At 41.8% G+C, this 18,166-nt stretch overlaps 1 protein-coding gene across 7 annotated transcripts in view; it reads left to right on the plus strand.

Moving 5' to 3' along the window:
• Positions 1-14,062, plus strand: part of CAPSL (calcyphosine like) — a 37,826-nt gene extending 23,764 nt beyond the window's left edge. Inside the window, exons 4-6 of one of the 7 annotated variants that reach the window (XM_006074896.3) lie at positions 160-369; positions 5,065-5,092; positions 13,566-14,062. In XM_006074896.3, the coding sequence (XP_006074958.1) occupies positions 160-369; positions 5,065-5,088 (234 nt within the window). In that variant the 3' untranslated portion in view covers positions 5,089-5,092; positions 13,566-14,062. Of the gene's footprint in view, positions 1-159; positions 370-3,612; positions 3,728-4,834; positions 4,912-5,002; positions 5,093-5,143; positions 5,417-13,565 lie in introns of those variants that run through there. The other 6 variants (XM_006074890.3, XM_044932442.1, XM_006074893.3 and 3 more) reach the window with 6 other exon arrangements.
• The last annotated feature ends 4,104 nt before the right edge of the window (positions 14,063-18,166 follow it).

Here is an 18,166-nt window from a genome sequence, read left to right on the forward strand (position 1 = left end):
CAGGCTTAGGGATTTTCTGGAGCAGTCACAATGCACATCATTTAAAGGCACACAAACAATTGCAATTGCACATCATTGAGAGGAATCAAATATTTCACTGCAGATGATACAAGTAAAGCTCATCGACTTGTGTATGTGGCTTTTTCCCTATGTTTCTAGCCTCCAATGTCCAGAGCCAGAAAAGAGGTGATTATGCAAGCTTTTAGAAAGCTAGACAAGACTGGAGATGGTGTGATAACAATTGAAGACCTTCGAGAGGTGTACAATGCAAAACACCATCCAAAGTACCAGAATGGTGAATGGACGGAGGAGCAAGTGTTCCGGAAATTTCTGGATAACTTTGACTCACCCTATGACAAAGATGGAGTGGTGAGTGAATGAGCTTAATCTAGTGAAATTTCTTTCTGTAATTATAAATGGGAAATGGGCCCCAAGCCTTAAAAAGACTTATACCTTATATATATAAAATAAATAGAAGTAAAATGTTTCCTTGGTGACTACCTAGAAAGCTTAGAACAAAAGTAGTAAAAATGTATGTGTGTGTGTGTGGACATATATTTGTAGGGGAGCCACATACAGCTAAATATCCATCATCTGAAGACTGTGGCATTTTGGTTAAATGTTCTGTTTCTTGATTGCCATATTTACCATACACAGCTAGCCTAATTTCAACAAACTTCATGCTAATACATATCCAACTTCGAAATGAGACCATAATTCAATTTTGGGGAACATGGTTCACAGGGCATCTCGGGATGCTGCCTGCCTTTTCACACATACCCCTGAGCATCGTTTGTCATAACACTTAGCTACATGAAAATGTCATTTCAGGGAAGCATTAATTAAGGGAAAGCCAGATAACAGAATTTACTCTGATTTAATCTTTGGTGGGCTTTGAGATGAACTTACATTTCTAAACTCCAGTGAACTTAAGGACAAAAGCAACCACCCATTTCCAATAACTCGTGTCTTCAAGTGACAAAACATGTTGCCTGGTAGGATAAGGAATACTGTTTCCATAACTGTATTTAAACTGAGATGGAATTGTTAGGTGGCTAGAATAGGAAACAGGAGTCCAGAATGGTGGTGGGTAAAAGACAAGAAAGGGAAAAGCCCACGAAAATAGTACAAAGGAAGGTCCGAGGACCGGAGTGAGGACCTCAGGTAGAACAAACAGTGCTCTTGGCTAGCCCAATTTACATAGGGCAGGCCCAAGGGGAGGAAAAAAACATATAAAAAGAGGAGCCAAAGGGTCGGGGGTCTTTCTCTCCTGCACGCACGCATGCGCGCTTGCACTCTCTCTCTCTCTCTCTCTCTCTCTCTCTCCCCTCTTTGCGTCTTTTGGGTTGGCATGCCCTCACACCTTGAGGACATATTTTTTCTTTATTTTCTAAATAAAACTGAGCTGTAACATGGAGCTATAACACTGTCTGGGAGCTGTGATGCACCGAAGGCTTTGACGTCTGTTGCTTCAAATTGTTGTGACGAGACAGACCCAAGGAAATTACACACTCCCCTGACAGAATGAAAGAAAACTGAAAGTGGTAGCCATTCGTCATGTCTGACTCTTTGCGAATCCATGGGCTGTAACCCACTAGGCTCCTTTGTCCTTGGGATTCTCCAGGCAAGAATATTAGAGTTGGTGCCATTCACTTCTCCAGGGGATCTTCCCAACCCAGGGTTGGAATCCGGATTTTCTGCATTGCAGGCATAGTCTTTGCCATCTGCTGGAGTAGGGAATGGCAATCCACTCCACTCCAGTATTCTTGCCTGAAGAATCCCATGGAAAGAGGAGCCTTGCAGGCTACAGTCCATGGGGTCACAAACAGCTGGACATGATTAAGTGACTAATCTTTCTTTCTTTCTTTACCATCTGAGCCACCAGGGAAGTCCAAGACAGAATGTCATCTGTCTTTTATCAACATCCAGAAATGGGATTTTTGACCCAGGATCAGTTCTGCTCTGAAATGCCCTGAAGGTTTAAGGTGATGGGGAAGGGAGTTCCCTGTGTGGCTGGGGCAGCAGGACCCCGGGGACAGTGACTCCTGACCTTTTTGCCACACAGGAAGGCTTAATGTGGCAGTGGGCTGGAAGCGGAGATGCTGGAGATAGGGAGAGGAAACAAGCCTTCCTGTCCTAAAGGGAATTCCCCCCGCCCCCATTTTTTTTTTTTTTTTCTGTGAAACTTCATGGTGAGCCCTATGACCAAGGGGAGGGAGATCTTTATGTCATTTCTGCTGACATTTTCCTGCCAGGGGCAGAGAAATATCCTCCATTTTAGCCTAAAGTGATTGCAGAAGTAGATTTTTAAAAGGAGCCTAGATTCTGTTGGGCAGTCAAATGCGTGGGGTCAGAAACAGCAGAACCGTGTTTTCTTCCCCTGAGGCTGGCCTTTGATCTCTGAGATGGCAGTGGAAAAATAGTCAACTGTCATTTCCCCAAATTAGCCCATCTTGATGCAGGGTCCCAGCCTGTATCTACCCCCCTTCTGCAGGTGGTTCCTCCCCTTTGCCAGGGGAAACCTCAGCTGCCCTTTTCTCTAACCCAAGTCAGAATAGCCAGTTGTTGTGATTCAGCTGATTTCAAGTTCCCACCCCGTTTCTTCTGACATTTATCTTCACAAGCCACAGTAGGTTCTCAAATACTCAAAGTAAGGGTTATTGGGGTTTTTAGCGGTTATAGCATTTGATGTCACCTGAATTTCACAGACTCTGCATAAACTCTCAGCTCTCTGAGTGCTCATCATTCAGGGAATGAATTATTCATGCAGGTTGCTGGCAGCCCTGAAGAACTGAAGAATCTGATTGTTTTTAAAGGGGGGGGGGAGGTGAACACAAGGATTTATAGTTTTAACAAGTGTCCCAAATGACTCTTATTCACATCGGTATTCGAGATCTTTGCCTCTCAAAGATTCAGAAGTGCCTGATTTAATGACTAAATACATTATGCACATCCTGGAGGAGGAAACGGCAATCTACTCACTCCAGTATTCTTGCCTGGAGAATCCCATGGAGAGAGGAGCCTGGTGGGCTACAGTCACAGGGTCACAAAGAATTGGACATGACTGAAGTGACTTAGCATGCACACATGCACATATTATGCACAGAAACTTCACTTAGCATAATCATAAATCTGAATAGTATTTATTGAGCACTTATTATCGCCCAGATGTGCCAAGGACTTTCCAGGGATATTCCAGGGAGTAATGAAAATATTTCTTAAACCTGATGCATGATTCAGACTTTTCTAAATTGAGTCACATTTTAAATGAACAAAGAGCTGTTGCTATAAAGGAACTCCAGATGGAGCTGAAAGCTGGAGAACTGGGGAATGCAAAGCAGGCCAGAAATAAAAAAACTCAAGAAAGGAGCACATTAATGGTACTCTATAATTTTTAACAAAAGCTCTTGTACATGTATTCTTTATTTCTACTTCCAGGCATTGATAGGCACAGCTCAGTTACTAGCTCCATTCGTCTTTCTTCTTACTGCTTTTTACTCTTTTATGGGGTGGGGTGGGAGCAGAGAGGCAGGAGGAAGAGAGAGAAGGGAAGAAGAGAAGGAGACAAGGATGGATCCTATGACTTTTTTCTCTGTTCCCTTATAATTTCAGCACAAAATGCAAGTGGGTCAGTCAACTCACGATTCTTGTGTCAGGCGAGTGTGTATGCTCCTCGGTTCTGTCTCGTCACAACAAAGATTTAGAGCGATGGACATTAAAGCCCTCGGTACGTCACAGCTCTCAGGTCTTGGACAAACCATGTTATAGCTCTTAGACAAATCATCGTTACAGCTCTATTTTATTTAGAAGATAGCAGGAGAATCCATCCTCGAGGTGTGAGGGCATGCGGACCCAAAGATGCAAAGAGAAGAGAGTGGAGGAGCACGCCAGCGCACGGGAGAGACAGTGCGCGGGAGAGTGAGCCCTTTGGCTCCTTTTTTAATGTTTTTTTCCTCCCCACTGGGCCTGCCCTATGTAAACTGGGCTAGCCAGGAGTGCTGTTTGTTCTACCTGAGGTCCTCACTCAGGTCCTCAGACCTTCCTTGATCTTCCTTTGTTCTGTTTTTGCGGGCTTTTCCCTTCCGTGTCTTTCAGCCACCACCATTCCGGACTCCTGTTTCCTATTCTAACTACCTAACACTTGGAAGAGATAAGAATGTTCCCCGAGACTTGGTGAGAGAAGAGTTTGCTGTTAGGGACTAGAAAGGGGTTTTGAATTATTTACAGATTTCACTTTTTGTGATGTTTTCAATCCCTCATGACACTGAAATTTGAGGGCTAACTGGAAAAGTGATAACTTTCCCAGACAACCATCATTACTGTGTCTGTGTCCTCCCATATAAGCTGGTCTGTACTTGGGGCTAAATTCACTGGTCATAGAGATTAAACCAAAAAACAATTATTTCCCTGAGTCAACTAATTGTGTCTGTTAATACAGTTGAATTAGAGTGCACTCGTCACATGGACCTATTTAAAAATACATTGGTAACTGCATTTCTTCTCTCTTAAAAGAAAGGAAAGTAAAATCTTAGCATAAGTAAACATATCAGTTGAAACAGGCATGCAAAGATAGAGAACCCAAGTGGGGATGGAATGGGGGGATCTTTTAGAACTTAACTCTGTGCCTGAAATAAATCATATGTATCTTAAAAAAGCATGAAGCCAAGGAGTATTTAAGAAGAAATCTCTTTCCTTTTCTGTAGGATGGAGCTCCATTTTTAAAGGTAAAAAGCATGCCTTGTCTTGACACAAGAACATGAGGGTGGTATTTCTGACATGTCCCAGAAAGATGGTATTCACTGCAGTTAAAGAACACATGTTTCTTATTCTTGAGTTTCAGTCTCACTTACCTGGACAGATGGTCTTCTGCTCTTATAGGAAGACGAGACCTGCATCTCACTTTCCATTTAGGTTGGTTTGGAAATTTTCGAGACTTTCTTCCTTTATTCTCATTGGCCACTCCCTCATGGCCATTCTCAATCTCATTTTTCTCTTTTTCTAGATCTATTCCTCAGTGGTGTCACTAAGAACTCTACTTGACTGAAATTTCCCTCCCATTTACAGGTTCTAGAGATGTGCCTCAACTGAAATGGTGAGAAGCAAAGCTTTGTGTTGTTTTTTTTTCCTGACTTTTACACTGCAGGTGACCCCTGAGGAGTTCATGAACTACTATGCTGGGGTGAGCGCGTCCATTGACACTGATGTGTATTTCATCGTCATGATGCGAACCGCCTGGAAGCTCTGAATGTATGACCTGGGAACAGGGGACTGTAACGGCTGCCATGTGGCTCCAAATGATTAAACATCAGCTCAAAACCAGGATCAGCACTGAGTTCATATTCATTCCAGGGTTTCTTAGGTGTTTACATACACTGCATTTTCTAGGACAGAAGAAATAAAGATATTAAGTATTTAACTGTCACTTCTCTGAGGCTCTTTCCTTAGTTCTAAAATATATATCAGTTAAAATAAGGTCCATAAGTCTCCTAGAGCCAGGCTAAAAAAAATTAGATTTCTTCCTTCGCTATTAATAAAATTTCGAATATTATAATCCCACCCAGGCACCCAGAGTGTTTTTCCACCTCCCATTAGATGGTCCATTTCTGGATTGAAGAATTTATCTATTTTTAAGACTGATGGTAAATCTTCATGAGTCTCAGTACCAATCTGGGGATCAGAAGAAGACTCCACATTTGCCTCTATTTTCATAGAGTTTCAAGTTTCAAAGTTCCAAGTTTCAAAACTTGAGTTTCTCTACTTGTGGTTTCAGTAAGCCTCAGTTTGGCCAATAGATTTAAAATGACATTTTGGGGTCATTTTAAAGGCTGATGTGAGACTAGACACATTTTCCTTGAGCAGTAGAGTCAGGGCAGTTCCTGTGGCTAAATTCTGTGACTGGGCTGTGCTCTCAGGATTTATGTGGGACATCTCACCCTGTGAATGGGCACATCACATCAGGGATCTGGTGGGATGTTCCTCTCTCCCCTCCCTGCTGTGGGCCCGTTACGCTGAAGTTCCCACCAGCACAAAAAGACAGAGTGATGCATAGACAAGGACCATAGGCACGCCCCAAAGCAGAGTTTCCATCCTGACACTTTGTGGCTCAGAGTCTCCTGCTCTCAGGTCTAAGCTCTGGCTTCATGTTGTTGATGTGTGAGCATCTCCTCAGGAGAGGCTTCTAAGCAAAGGCAGAGCCTGCTGCTGGAGAATAGATATTGAAACTACAGCTCTCTCTGCCTGTTTTCTGTTCCTGGGCCAGAGATCAAAACACAGAGACTAGTCCTCTGCCTATGGTGCTGGAGGTGATGACCTTGTTACTCGAAGACAGTCCCAGTCCTTTTTGTCATTCTGACCCTGGCTGCACTCCTCCCCTGGTTTGGGGACATAGACTGGAGCATTGGTCCCCTTTAAGAGCTTATGTATTCAAGTGGCTCTGGATTTAGGGTCAGAACACACTTGCCATTTTTCTTATCAGTTCACTTGTTTACTCGGTGAATTTGGAATTTGAGATCAGGGTATACATTGATTTAAAAATTGTGAAAACAAAAGTTTCCGGGTGAGAATTATAGCAGTTGTTAAAGAGGACATGTTTCTTTGTTTGTTGTTGAGTTACCCTGATGACAGGCTGGAAAAAGGACCTTTTTCTTGAGGGTGAGAGCAACCCTATATCATGGGAAGCTAGCTTTTTTGCAAATTAATTGCACAAATCTGGTTTTCTATTGGACTTATTATCAATGCTTATGTAGACAGTTGTTGTCCAAAAGGCATCAAATATTATAAAGAAACATGTAGGTACGATGTAGAAAACCAGAAGAAGTTATGAAGAAATGGACAGAAAAATATTCATGTTTTCTGCAGCCTGTGCCTTGCATATTGTGACTAAGGAAGGGGTCCCTGGTTACCTGGGCACACTGGTTTCAAGCCTGCTGCTCTAGATAATTTGTGTCTTTGATTCTGGGAATGACTCATGCCTCTGCTTAACTGGGGCCATAAAATAAGCATGTGATTCTAGAAGGACTAGGTTGCAGCTATCAGCTTTGTCTTCCCCAGTAGTACTTTGCTTCCTGTCTAATTGGGGTGCAGGGCACTGCTATCAGATTTCTGATAATCCATGCCTCACAGTGCAGCTGGTCATATTCAGTTACCTCTCTTCTAATAGGTTCGGTTCTGGCTGACAGTGAGGATTCTACCCACATTCCCCTCCACCCCACCACCCTCCAGAAACCAGATCTAATAGCCTGTTGGTCAGGGTCACTCCATTCCTGCTGTCAGCCTTAACCTGGGACTAGGCCAGAAATCACTTATTATTTAAATCTATTCCTTCTGGTAGCAGTGGGAAGAACAGAGAAGAGTCATTAAAAATCATTTGCTAATATTTTTCAGTATGTATTTTCTTTTTAGTTAACTTAATACAGTTAAAACGTTACTCCCTTTGCAATTAAAAGCAAATATAAAATGACCACTTGGGTCAGAAGATAAAAGACAAAAAGGGTCTCCAAAAGAACACTTCAGAGCACTTCACCTGGACCTGGACAGGTTGATCCTAGACCCTAGATATATTAGACAAGCAAGCCTAAGAGAAGAGGATGAAATTGGCAGCTTTTCATGAAGCAGGAACAATGTATGAAAACATTCTGAGAATCAGGATTGCTGAGAACGGGCTGCCAGTGTCTGCCCTGAATCTGGGCCTCTAATCCCTCCTGAGGCAAACAAACCCAGGCCAGGCCAGGGAAGACCCTGACTCAGCCACTGTCAAGAGCTGCAGGGCATCCTGACTGAATTCCAGTTAGAGGGCAAATGAGAAACCCATGATGCATGAGTAGAATTATGGACTGAGGCAGATCTCCTGCAGCCAGTCAATGGGGCTGATTTCCAAAGTCATGTCAACCTTGATAGGATTTCTTCCCAGGCCCAGATGGTGCTCTGGGGGACAATGTATGGTTCTTTGTGGTTTGGTGGCCAAGCACAGAGTCACATTTCATTCAGTAATAGCAGCTTTTAAGGTAGAGCTGGGCCCCCTCCAAGTAGGCTGCATGCATCATGGTTTTAGGGTGAAGAGATATCCCATTAAAAAATATTTTTTGAGCCACTTCCACGTACCATATTCTTTTCTAGGTTGAGGGGATAAGCAATTTTTTTGTCCTTGTTCAGTCACTAAGTCGTGTCTGACTCTTTGTGATCCCATGGACTACAGCATGCCAGGCTTCCTTGTCCTTCACTGTCTCCCAGAGTTTGCTCAGATTCATGTCCATTGAGTCAGTGATACCATCCAACCATCTCATCCTCTGCTACCCTCTTCTCCTTTTGCTTTCAATCTTTCCCAGCATCAGGTCTTTTCCAATGACTGTGCTGTTTGCATTAGGTGGCCAAAGTATTGGAGCTTTTTTAAGAGGTGGTATAAGATCAGTCCTGGGTGTTCATTGGAAGGACTGATGTTGAAGCTGAAACTCTAATACTTTGGCCACCTGATGCAAAGAGCTAACTTATTTGAAAAGACAGTGATGCTGGGAAAGATTGAGGACAGGAGAAGAAGGGGACGACAGAGGATGAGATGGTTGGATGACATCACCGACTCAATGGACACGGGTTTGGGTAGACTCTGGCAGTTGGTGATGGACAGGGAGGCCTGGTGTGCTGCGGTTCATGGGGTTGCAGAGTCAGACACGACTGAGTGACTGAACTGGAACTGGAAGCAATGTGCTAGAATAAATGCAAATAAAACTACTGGCTCTCAGACCAGTCTAACTGCACACAGTCTTTAAGAAATCAGAGAGGAAGGGAAAAGTGGGCACTGAAATTCTCCTCTCTGTCTTGTCTAGCTTCTGAAGCAGGGCACAGTCTTTAAGAAATCAGAGAGGAAGGGAAAAGTGGGCACTGAAATTCTCCTCTCTGTCTTGTCTAGCTTCTGAAGCAGGGCAGTTGGGACCCTTTACACAGTGGTATATGGGAGGTTCCACTGTAAATCTGATGGATGTAGACAATCAAGGAAAATACCCCTCTATTCTTGGAGGCAGGTCACTGGGCTTTCACTTCTCTTAGTGGGTGTGGATTGCCTCATTGAACCAGGAGAGTACCGACAGGTGATGGATGCTTCCACCCACATCAGGCTTCTTACAGATGCAATTTTTTCAGCTGATGTTTAATCAAGTGGAAATTAAATTAACCAAATGTGTTCTTGGATGGTGTGTGGGTGTCTTTCTACTCTTTCTTCATGTAATTCTAACGTGCTCTAAGGACTATCTCTTGTTGGATTTATGGGTATTTCTTTGGGGCATAGAATAAACAACTTCACAGTTTCCAATTTTTCAGATTAGTCAGCAAACTTGCTTTCATGGAAATTATAGCCTGTTCTCTTAAATGAAGAGCTTGGTTCAAAGACATAGCCAAGTTTTAAATTTTAGAAATGCTTATGACTGAAGGGAAGACAAATATGCCGAGGGTTTTATAGACTGTCATATAATGTTATTTTCATGTAATTGATCCTTTGAAAGCTGTATTTCTAAGCATAGTTTACTTCTCCAAGTTGCTTATATGAAAATGCCATAAACCTTGATAGAGATAGTTATTTGTTATAATAAGAACACAATAGATGAATCTCCTAAAATTATGTGTTCCAAAGCAGACGATGGGTGAAATCTGTTGACAGACACATAAACACATGATCACCGGGGGTTTTGAGAACAGAGCTGTGTGAGAAGGGACCTTCTTGTTGTCTCAGTTGGTGCGGTGAGGGGTTGTGGTGAAACAGCTCTTCCTCTCTGAGAATAGCACCATCTTCTTGTTTCATTCTCACACCTGCTTTGCCAGAGCCAGTATTTTCCCTCATAAAACAGAGTGGAAGGTGCTCCTCAGGAGAGAACCCCTCCCTGAAAAATATGAACAATCAACCAGCAGCTGAGGTTGGACCTTGCCTCCACCAGAAAAGTATACTGAACCAGGGAGAGGACATCTCCAAACATAATGACCTGTCTTCTTTTGTTCTGGATTCTTCTCCCTCTTCTTCATGAATGGAATTCATTCATTATTGCTCTAGAGTATCATAAAGGTCCTAGTAGCCATTGAACTCTGTAGATGAATTTTGTGTTTCACCCAAGGTCCCATGAGCACCATGGGTCTCCAGCTTTGTCTTGGTTCCCAACAGTGGACTGGAGGTAATCGGCTCAGATGCAGAAAGGATTGCACCCAGCTTTATGTTATGCTGGTGAGGCAACCACCATTCATCTCCAATTTCACTCTGCTCATAGTAAATTTACTAGCACTGAAGAACTGATGCTTTTGAACTGTGATATTGGAGAAGACTCTTGAGAGTCCCTTGGACTGCAGGGAGATCCAACCAGTCCATCCTAAAGGAAATCAGTCCTAAATATTCATTGGAAGGGCTGATGCTAAAGCTGAAACTCCAATACTTTGGCCACCTGATGTGAAGAACTGACTCATTGGAAAAGATCTCAATGCTGGGAAAGATTGAAGGTGGGAGGAGAAGGGGACAACAGAGGATGAGATGGTTGGATGGCATCACTGACTCGATGGACATGAGTTTGAGTAAACTCCAGGAGTTGTTGATGGACAGGGAGGCCTGGCGTGCTGCAGTCCATGGGTTCACAAAGAGTCAGACACAACTGAGCAACTCAACTGAATTGTGACTCAGAGCTCAAGCACCTGAAATTTGAATCAAAATCTGAGCCTGTAGTTTGTAATCCTGTTATCAAAGACTTGGGTATCTATTTCTTGATTATTATTGTTTTATTTAAAAAAAATTTTTGGCTATGTAGGGCAGCATGTGGGATCTTAGTTCCCTGACCAGGGATGCAACCCCTGCTCCCCTCAGTGGAAGTGCAGTCTTAACCCCTGGGCCACCAGGCAAGTCCTGGGTACCTATTTCTTTGCTTGTCTTAACACTTGCACTCAGGGACTGGTATTGATTCTGGGAACATCTTGATCTTAAACTTGGGAGTTCTGAGTTGCTGATGTCCTAGAAATACTCAGGCCCCATGCAGAGCTGAAGGCCATCAGTCCTCTGAGGGAGCCTTAGAGCAGGACAATGACCTGAAGTTGAGACAAAATGACAGATGCCAAGTGGCCTGTTCTGCTGGAGTGCTTCCACTTTGATGGGATAAAGTGCTGTATGAATGCAGGGTATTATCAAATGTCAGGCATTACATCAGGTAAACCCAGATTGGTCCTTTAGTTTCCCAGGATACTGGGAAATAAAATACCATTCTACAAATTTCATACTTAGTCATGCCTAAAATTTCATTTAGCGAAATCATTCACTATCCATTTGCTTCAGGTTATCTCTGAAACTACAAAATGAATATAGTAAATCACCGTTAATTCAGGCTCCAATAATTAAGCTCATTTAGATAGGGTTTGAGTGACAATTTACTTTTGTTTCATCTATACTAAAACAAGTGGGACAAGTCAGTAATCTAAAGAAGATGGTGAAGGTTGGGCCCACCTATATTCATATGTGCTTTGCAGGTGCTTGGAGATATCTATTAATATTTGCATGCAAATGCAATTATTTATGCCAGTCATAAAAAGTTCCTGCATATAAAACAATCCCAGGCCAACAGTTAGTTGACAATGCTTTCATTGCATAATTGGAAAACAAATTATTTTGTTTTTAGATATTTTGAGATAGTGAGGTGTTCCTATATGTAAATCCTCTCCAGATAGGATTTTTAAATAGAAATTGAATAGAATTATGCACCAAAATAATGTTTTATAAAGCAGATTTCCCAATATATTTATGATATAAAATTTTAAGTATTCTATTTCAAAAACTGTGCATGCTTCTAGAGGTAGGTTAGGTAGGCACTGAAAGCAAGAACTTCTCTTTCATAGCAATAGTTTGGATTTCATTTCTAGGAACCAGAGGTTGAGACTTTTTGAGCTGCAAAGTTAGACATGGCTTAATTTACAATACCAACCTCCTCATTTTGTTACATTATCTGATTGTGCCCTGCGGTTAACTTGATTCTGATCTAGTAGGATTTCTGCAGTTTTAAGGCTTGAAACATTAACTGATGTTGTTTAGTTGCTAAGTTGTATCTGACTCTTTTGTGACCCCATGGACTGTAGCTCACCACATTCCTCTGTCCATGGGATTTCCCAGGCAGGAGTATTGGAGCGGGTTGCTGTTTCCTCCTCTAGGGCATCTTCATGACCCAGGGATGGAACCCACCTCTCCTTCATTGACAGGTGGATTCTCTACCTCTGAGCCACTAGGGGAAGTCTGAAGCATTAACTAGTCTTAAAAGAATTCATCTAGCTTTTCTAGTTCCATTTTAAAGCATTTCCAGAATATATTCTTTTTACTAACAAACATGTTACATATCATGCTTCTTCAGGTTTACTTCCCTGATGATGCTTCTGAAGTATTTAAAAATTTACCTGAGTGATGTTTCAGTTACAGTGATGAAATTTCTTTGAAAATGATGAGGCCCTGTTCAGATTTTACTCTCTTGTGCTTTTAAAGGAACAAAACTCAGTTACCTATAAACACCATTTTTTTTTTTGACAGCCAAGAATGAGAGTTTGAAAATGTGATGTTAATATTCCATTTCCTGCAGGGTTGGATTACTGCCACCTAATGGGCCAAGCAAGTTCCCAGAATGCCCATCCTCTGAGTGATGCCTCCAAGACTATGGGGAATATTATTACTCTCTGGGCTGGTATTAAGGAACATGGGAGGTTAAGGGTGGGGGAGAGAGATAGAACCTAGAGGTTGGTTACTACTCTGTGTTTCTTTGCTCTTAACTCTATTGCCTGTTATAGGAAGCTCAGGGCCAAGCATGAAACACTAACACATATCCTCGCCAAATTGAGAGGCTGGGCAAGTTTGCCTTTAGCAGCTCCCCTGTGGCTAGTCCCCTGCACCTGTTACTGAGCCCTAGGCATCATATACTCCTGGGTACTCAAAGATCCTGGGAAGTACTCCACTCTAGTTTTATCCCTATCTAAGTGTTTGCTCTAGCCTCCCCCTCACTAAAAAGTTTTTCACCTATTCTTTTAGGCTATAAATTTCTCTACCTTAAAGTATTAATAACAACCACCAGTAAGAGCATACAAAGTAAATTCTGGAGGAGCACTGTCCCGTAGAACTTTCTGTGATGATGGCAGTGTCCTATATTGTATTCTCTGAGATGTCAGCCACTAGTCACAGATGACTAGTGTGACTGAGAAACTGAATTTTTCATTATGTTTAATTTCAATCGATTTAAAACACTGTATTTGGCTACTGCATTGGATAGCACTGCTCTAGAGATATTTATCTTATTGCAAGAAATGATGGTTGTGATTTTTATCTTAATGCAAGAAAAGATGGTCATGGGGGAACTGTAGCTGGCCAGTGGGCAGGCAGGTGCTTGCAGATGCCCCATTTCAGGGTCAGAGGGGAAAGGCAAACCAGGCTCCCCTGCCTGATTTCCCTGTCCTTGACTGATGGCCAGTTGCAAAGCAAACTCAATAGAAAAGATTTCAGGGAGATGTAAACTGCTGTACAATGACCCACATGTTTTGACACCATTTCCTTCTTTCCCCCTGCCCTTTATCCCTCTCAGGTTTCGAAAGAAGACTTTTTGAACTATTATGCTGGTGTTAGTGCTTCTATTGACACCGATGCCTATTTCATTTTAATGATGAGAGAATCCTGGAGATTATGACTTTTGTCTATTAATTCTTTTGCAAATCAGGGACTTTCAGAGAATGGAATGAGTTTGAAAGAAGTCCAATGCTGTAGATTTTGATAAACTGAAGTTTCTGGGAGATCTGGAAGTTTAAAAGCAATAGATCTTCAGTCATCTTATTTCTTTACCTGGAACATGTTCATTTCCTTAAATGCCTGAGGATATATTTTCAAATCAGAAATAAAGGAAAGAAAGAAGGAAGAAAGAAAACTGCGAAGTGAGACAGAGAGGAGTTTCATAGTGAAATAATGCCCTTGTTATAGTTGTGCCTCTTCTAGATGTAAATGTAGTTGCTTGTCTACACCTTCACTTTATCTGCCATCTTTGGAGTCTGTAGTAGGAGGTGATAATAAAAGAATTGGAGGAATATCCATCCGTGTAAAATTTCCTGAGCTTACTCATCTTAATATTTCTCTTGGTGACTACTTTACAAATGAAATTTATTTTATTCTGAAATTCAAGGGCTTTTGGGGGGGTATTTTAATACTTTAATTGGGGATTTAAATTCAGCAAATTGCCACACTTCCATGAACAGAGGACCTAAACACCTCTTGTGACCAAAGGAAGGTAAGTTGAACTGGCTCACCTGACTGAAGGTGGAGCTTCCTGGAGTGACTCACTTCCTGGATCAGCCTGTTAGGTTGAGAGAGATGAAAAGGGAAAGAGAAGTGCCTTTTAGAAGCCAGGCAGGCTTTCTGGGACTTTGGGGCGAACTGGGGAGGGGGGACTTTGAAACTGTTTTGGGAATTCATCTTTTTTGGTTGTTATTGTTAAATATTTATTTATTTATTTGGCTGTGGTGGGTTTTAGTTGCTGCCTGTGGGATCATCAACCTTTGTTGCAGCATGCAAACTCTTTGTTGTGGCATGTGGGATCTAGTTCCGTGACCAAGGATTGAACCCAGGCCTCCTGCGTTGGGAGTATGGAATCTTAGCCACTGGACCACCAAGGAAGTCCCTGGAATTCATCTTTTGAATTCATGCTTCTAGGCTACTCCCCAAGGCATGTGATGTCAGATTTTCTGACTCATTTTTCTGCCTCTAATGACTGCTTCTCAGGGAACAAAAACAGCTGGGCATAACCATAGGTCCTTCATCTTGGAAAAGAAGTGAGGGTGGAAGAAGAGACAGAAGGCTAAAGCTGGGCTTCTCAAGCCTTAATGAACCTACACATCACCTGAATCTTGTTAATATGCTAGTTTAGATTCAGAAGTCTGAGGTGAGGACTGAAATTCAGATTTTCTAACAAGCTTCCCTGTGATGTTGGTGCCTATGGTCTCTGGGTAAAACTTTGAGCAGTGAGGGTAAAGAGATAGCAGCTTGGTTACTTCCAGTGCATTTGGCTTATTATTTGCCCACTTCGTTGGCCATGCTAATTTATGGTTTTTGACTGCTGGGCCATCCTCTTTCACGACTTTAAAGGTGTGAAAATCTGAAGAAAGTGCCAAAGAAAGCAAGTGCTTCCCAGTTATGTGTAGGAGAGAAGTAGCACTTGTGCGGTGGCATTTCAATTGGATAATTTCTCATAGTCCAAGACCTAGTCCTGCAGCCTTCCAGCCTCAAAGATTGGAGGGTGCTAGGCCAACAAGGGTAGGTTTATCTCTTAATAGAGACCTCCACTGAGCAAGCTCATAGCAACTGATGCTAAAACTGGAATCCAAATCCTTCATCGACTATGGAGAATGCAATTCTCATGTTTGCTTAGACCAGATCAGAAGACTTCATCTGGGCTTGAGGATTAGAGAATAATAGCTTTGCTCTCAGTTCACGGTTGCCTTTAGCAGTTTATTCTCGATATGACAAAGAAGTGCAAGAGGATATTTATGTGGTATGTTAGCTTACCACATAAATAAATAGTTATTTGCTACAATAAATATTTAGCTGCTACAATAAATAAACCTACACATTTTCAAAAGTTCAGATGAACTTATTTATAAGAAGTAAATAGAGTCACAGATGTGGGGAGGGGGGAAAACTTATGGTTACCAAGGGGGAAGTGAGGAGGGACAAAATACGAGATTGGGTTTGATATACACACACTACTATATTTAAAACAGATAACTAATAAGGACCTACTCTATTGCTGTAGGGAACTCTACTCAATATTCTGTAATGACATATATAGGAAAAAATCTAAAAAGGAGAGGATGTATGTATATGTATACCAGATTCACTTTTCTGTACAGCAGAAACTAATACAACTTTGCAAAGCAACTATACTCCAATAAGAATTAACTAAAAATATAACAAAACAAAATACAAAAGCTCAAATATAAAATATATAATTATTTTTCATTCCTGAAGTAGTAATATGTATCTGCTGTTCACGGTCAGTGATCAGCTCTCCTCCGTGCAGGGATTTTGGGTTGCAGGAGTCCTCCGTGTTGTGGTTTTCTTGCTCTCTAGAGTTTCATCATCAATGATATCCATGCTGCTAAAGGGGAAGAGGTATGGAGAAGGCTGAAGAGCTTTCTGAAAAGCTTTGGTCTGGAAGTGACACATGTCACTTCTGCTTGCACTCCATTTGATGACAAAGAGTCACGCAATTACATCTAAATGCAAAGGAGGCTGGGAAGTGTAGTCCCAGGCAGTCCCACCAGTGAAAATTTATCTAATTTCAGAAAAGTACAAATTTTGGTGGACAACTAGATTTTTGAGCAACTTTTAAAATAGCACCCTCATTGCCTTCCATTTCCTTAAGGAGGCATGCTTCATGGTCTGGGAACCAACATGGAGTAAGATATCTCCCAGGGTGGAGGTAGAATGGAGGTCTCTCTATCCTTAGGCATAATGGCAACGAAGAAAACAACCTCTACAACCATCTAAGGTTCAGTTCAGTTCAGTTGCTCAGTCATGTCTGACTCTTTGCGAACCCATGGACTGCAGTATGCCAGGCTTCCCTGTCCATCAACAACTCCCAGATCTTACTCAAACTCATATCCATTGAGTTGATGATGCCAGCCAACCATTTCATCCTCTGCCGTCCCCTTCTCCTCCTGCCTTCAATCTTTCCCAGTATCAGGGTCTTTTCAAATGAGTCAGCTCTTCGCATCAGGTGGCCAAAGTATTGGAGTTTCAGCTTTAGCATCAGTCCTTCCAATGAATATTCAGAACTGATTTCCTTTAGGATTGACTGGTTTAATATCCTTGCAGTCCAAGGGACTCTCAAGAGTCTTCTCCAACACCACAGTTCAAAAGCATCAGTTCTTCAGCACTCAGCTTTCTTTATAGTCCAACTCTCACATCCATACAAGACCACTGGAAAAACCATAGTTTTGACTAGACAAACCTTTGTTGGCAAAGTAATGTCTCTGCTCTTTAATAGGCTGTCTAGATTGGTCATAGCTTTTCTTCCAAGGAGCAAGTGTCTTTTAATTTCATGGCTATAGTCACCATCTGCAGTGATTTTGGAGCCCAAGAAAATGAAGTCTGTTTTTTGTTTCAATTGTTTGCTCATCTATTTTCCATGAAGTGATGCAACCGGATGCCATGATCTTAAGTTTTTGAAGGTTGAGTTTTAAGCTAGCTTTTTCACTCTCCTCTTTCACTTTCATCAAGAGACTCTTTAGTTCCTCTTCACTTTCTGCCATAAGGATGGTGCCCCCATATAAAGTAATCATTTTCTAATCAGCAAGTCCTGTCATTGTACCTCATGGCCCCATTCCAGGTTTTGATAGTCATGGCCTAACAACATCGAGGTGACTCATCCTTTATTTGCCCCTGTGATACAAGACCTAGGAATTTTCCATCTCATTTTCCCCTACATTATCTATGTAAGGGATTTTTGTGGGTAGGTGCAGCTATGTCCCATCACACATACTGGAACCAAGTTATTCATGTTGGAAAATGAGAAAAGTTTTGCCCTAGAGACAGACCTCTAGTTGGAAACCTAATCATGAAGTTATTTAGTCACTGGAATCAGAACATAGGGCATGAAGATTAAAATATTTAATGAAGTTAGATTGACAGTTTATTGCATTTATTTTCTAGTGAGACCCTCCAGAGACCAGTCTATGGAGGGGGCTAACAAAGACGTCCTCTCTGACTTGCCTTTTTTCTGACTTGTCATAGCTGACTAACAGCCCATAGGAAAGACATACACTTCACTTTGGATGTGTTAATGAAGCATGTCAATGCAATAACTCAGGATCTGGCCTGCCTTGCCTGCTTGCGGGTGATTTTTTTCTCTTTAGGCTGCTTTTATATACTTCTGTTCTCATTCATTGTGTATAAAATACCACAGTCATTTTATGTTGCTCTCAGAGCTATTCTATTTCTATTATTTGGAGTGTAACTTACTGTAGCCCCAGTGAACTGACAATAGAAATAAGATACTTTATTGTTTCACCTTAGAGGGAAAAATTAAATCAGAAGATAATGATTTTATCTGGAGATATTTCATCAGAATAACCAAATGATGTGATTCGATACATCATGGGGAGGAGGTGACAAAGGGTGAGCACCTAGATAGTTTCA

The sequence above is a fragment of the Bubalus bubalis genome, chromosome 19, assembly GCF_019923935.1.
Source record: "Bubalus bubalis isolate 160015118507 breed Murrah chromosome 19, NDDB_SH_1, whole genome shotgun sequence".
Classification (NCBI taxonomy): Eukaryota; Metazoa; Chordata; class Mammalia; order Artiodactyla; family Bovidae; genus Bubalus; species Bubalus bubalis.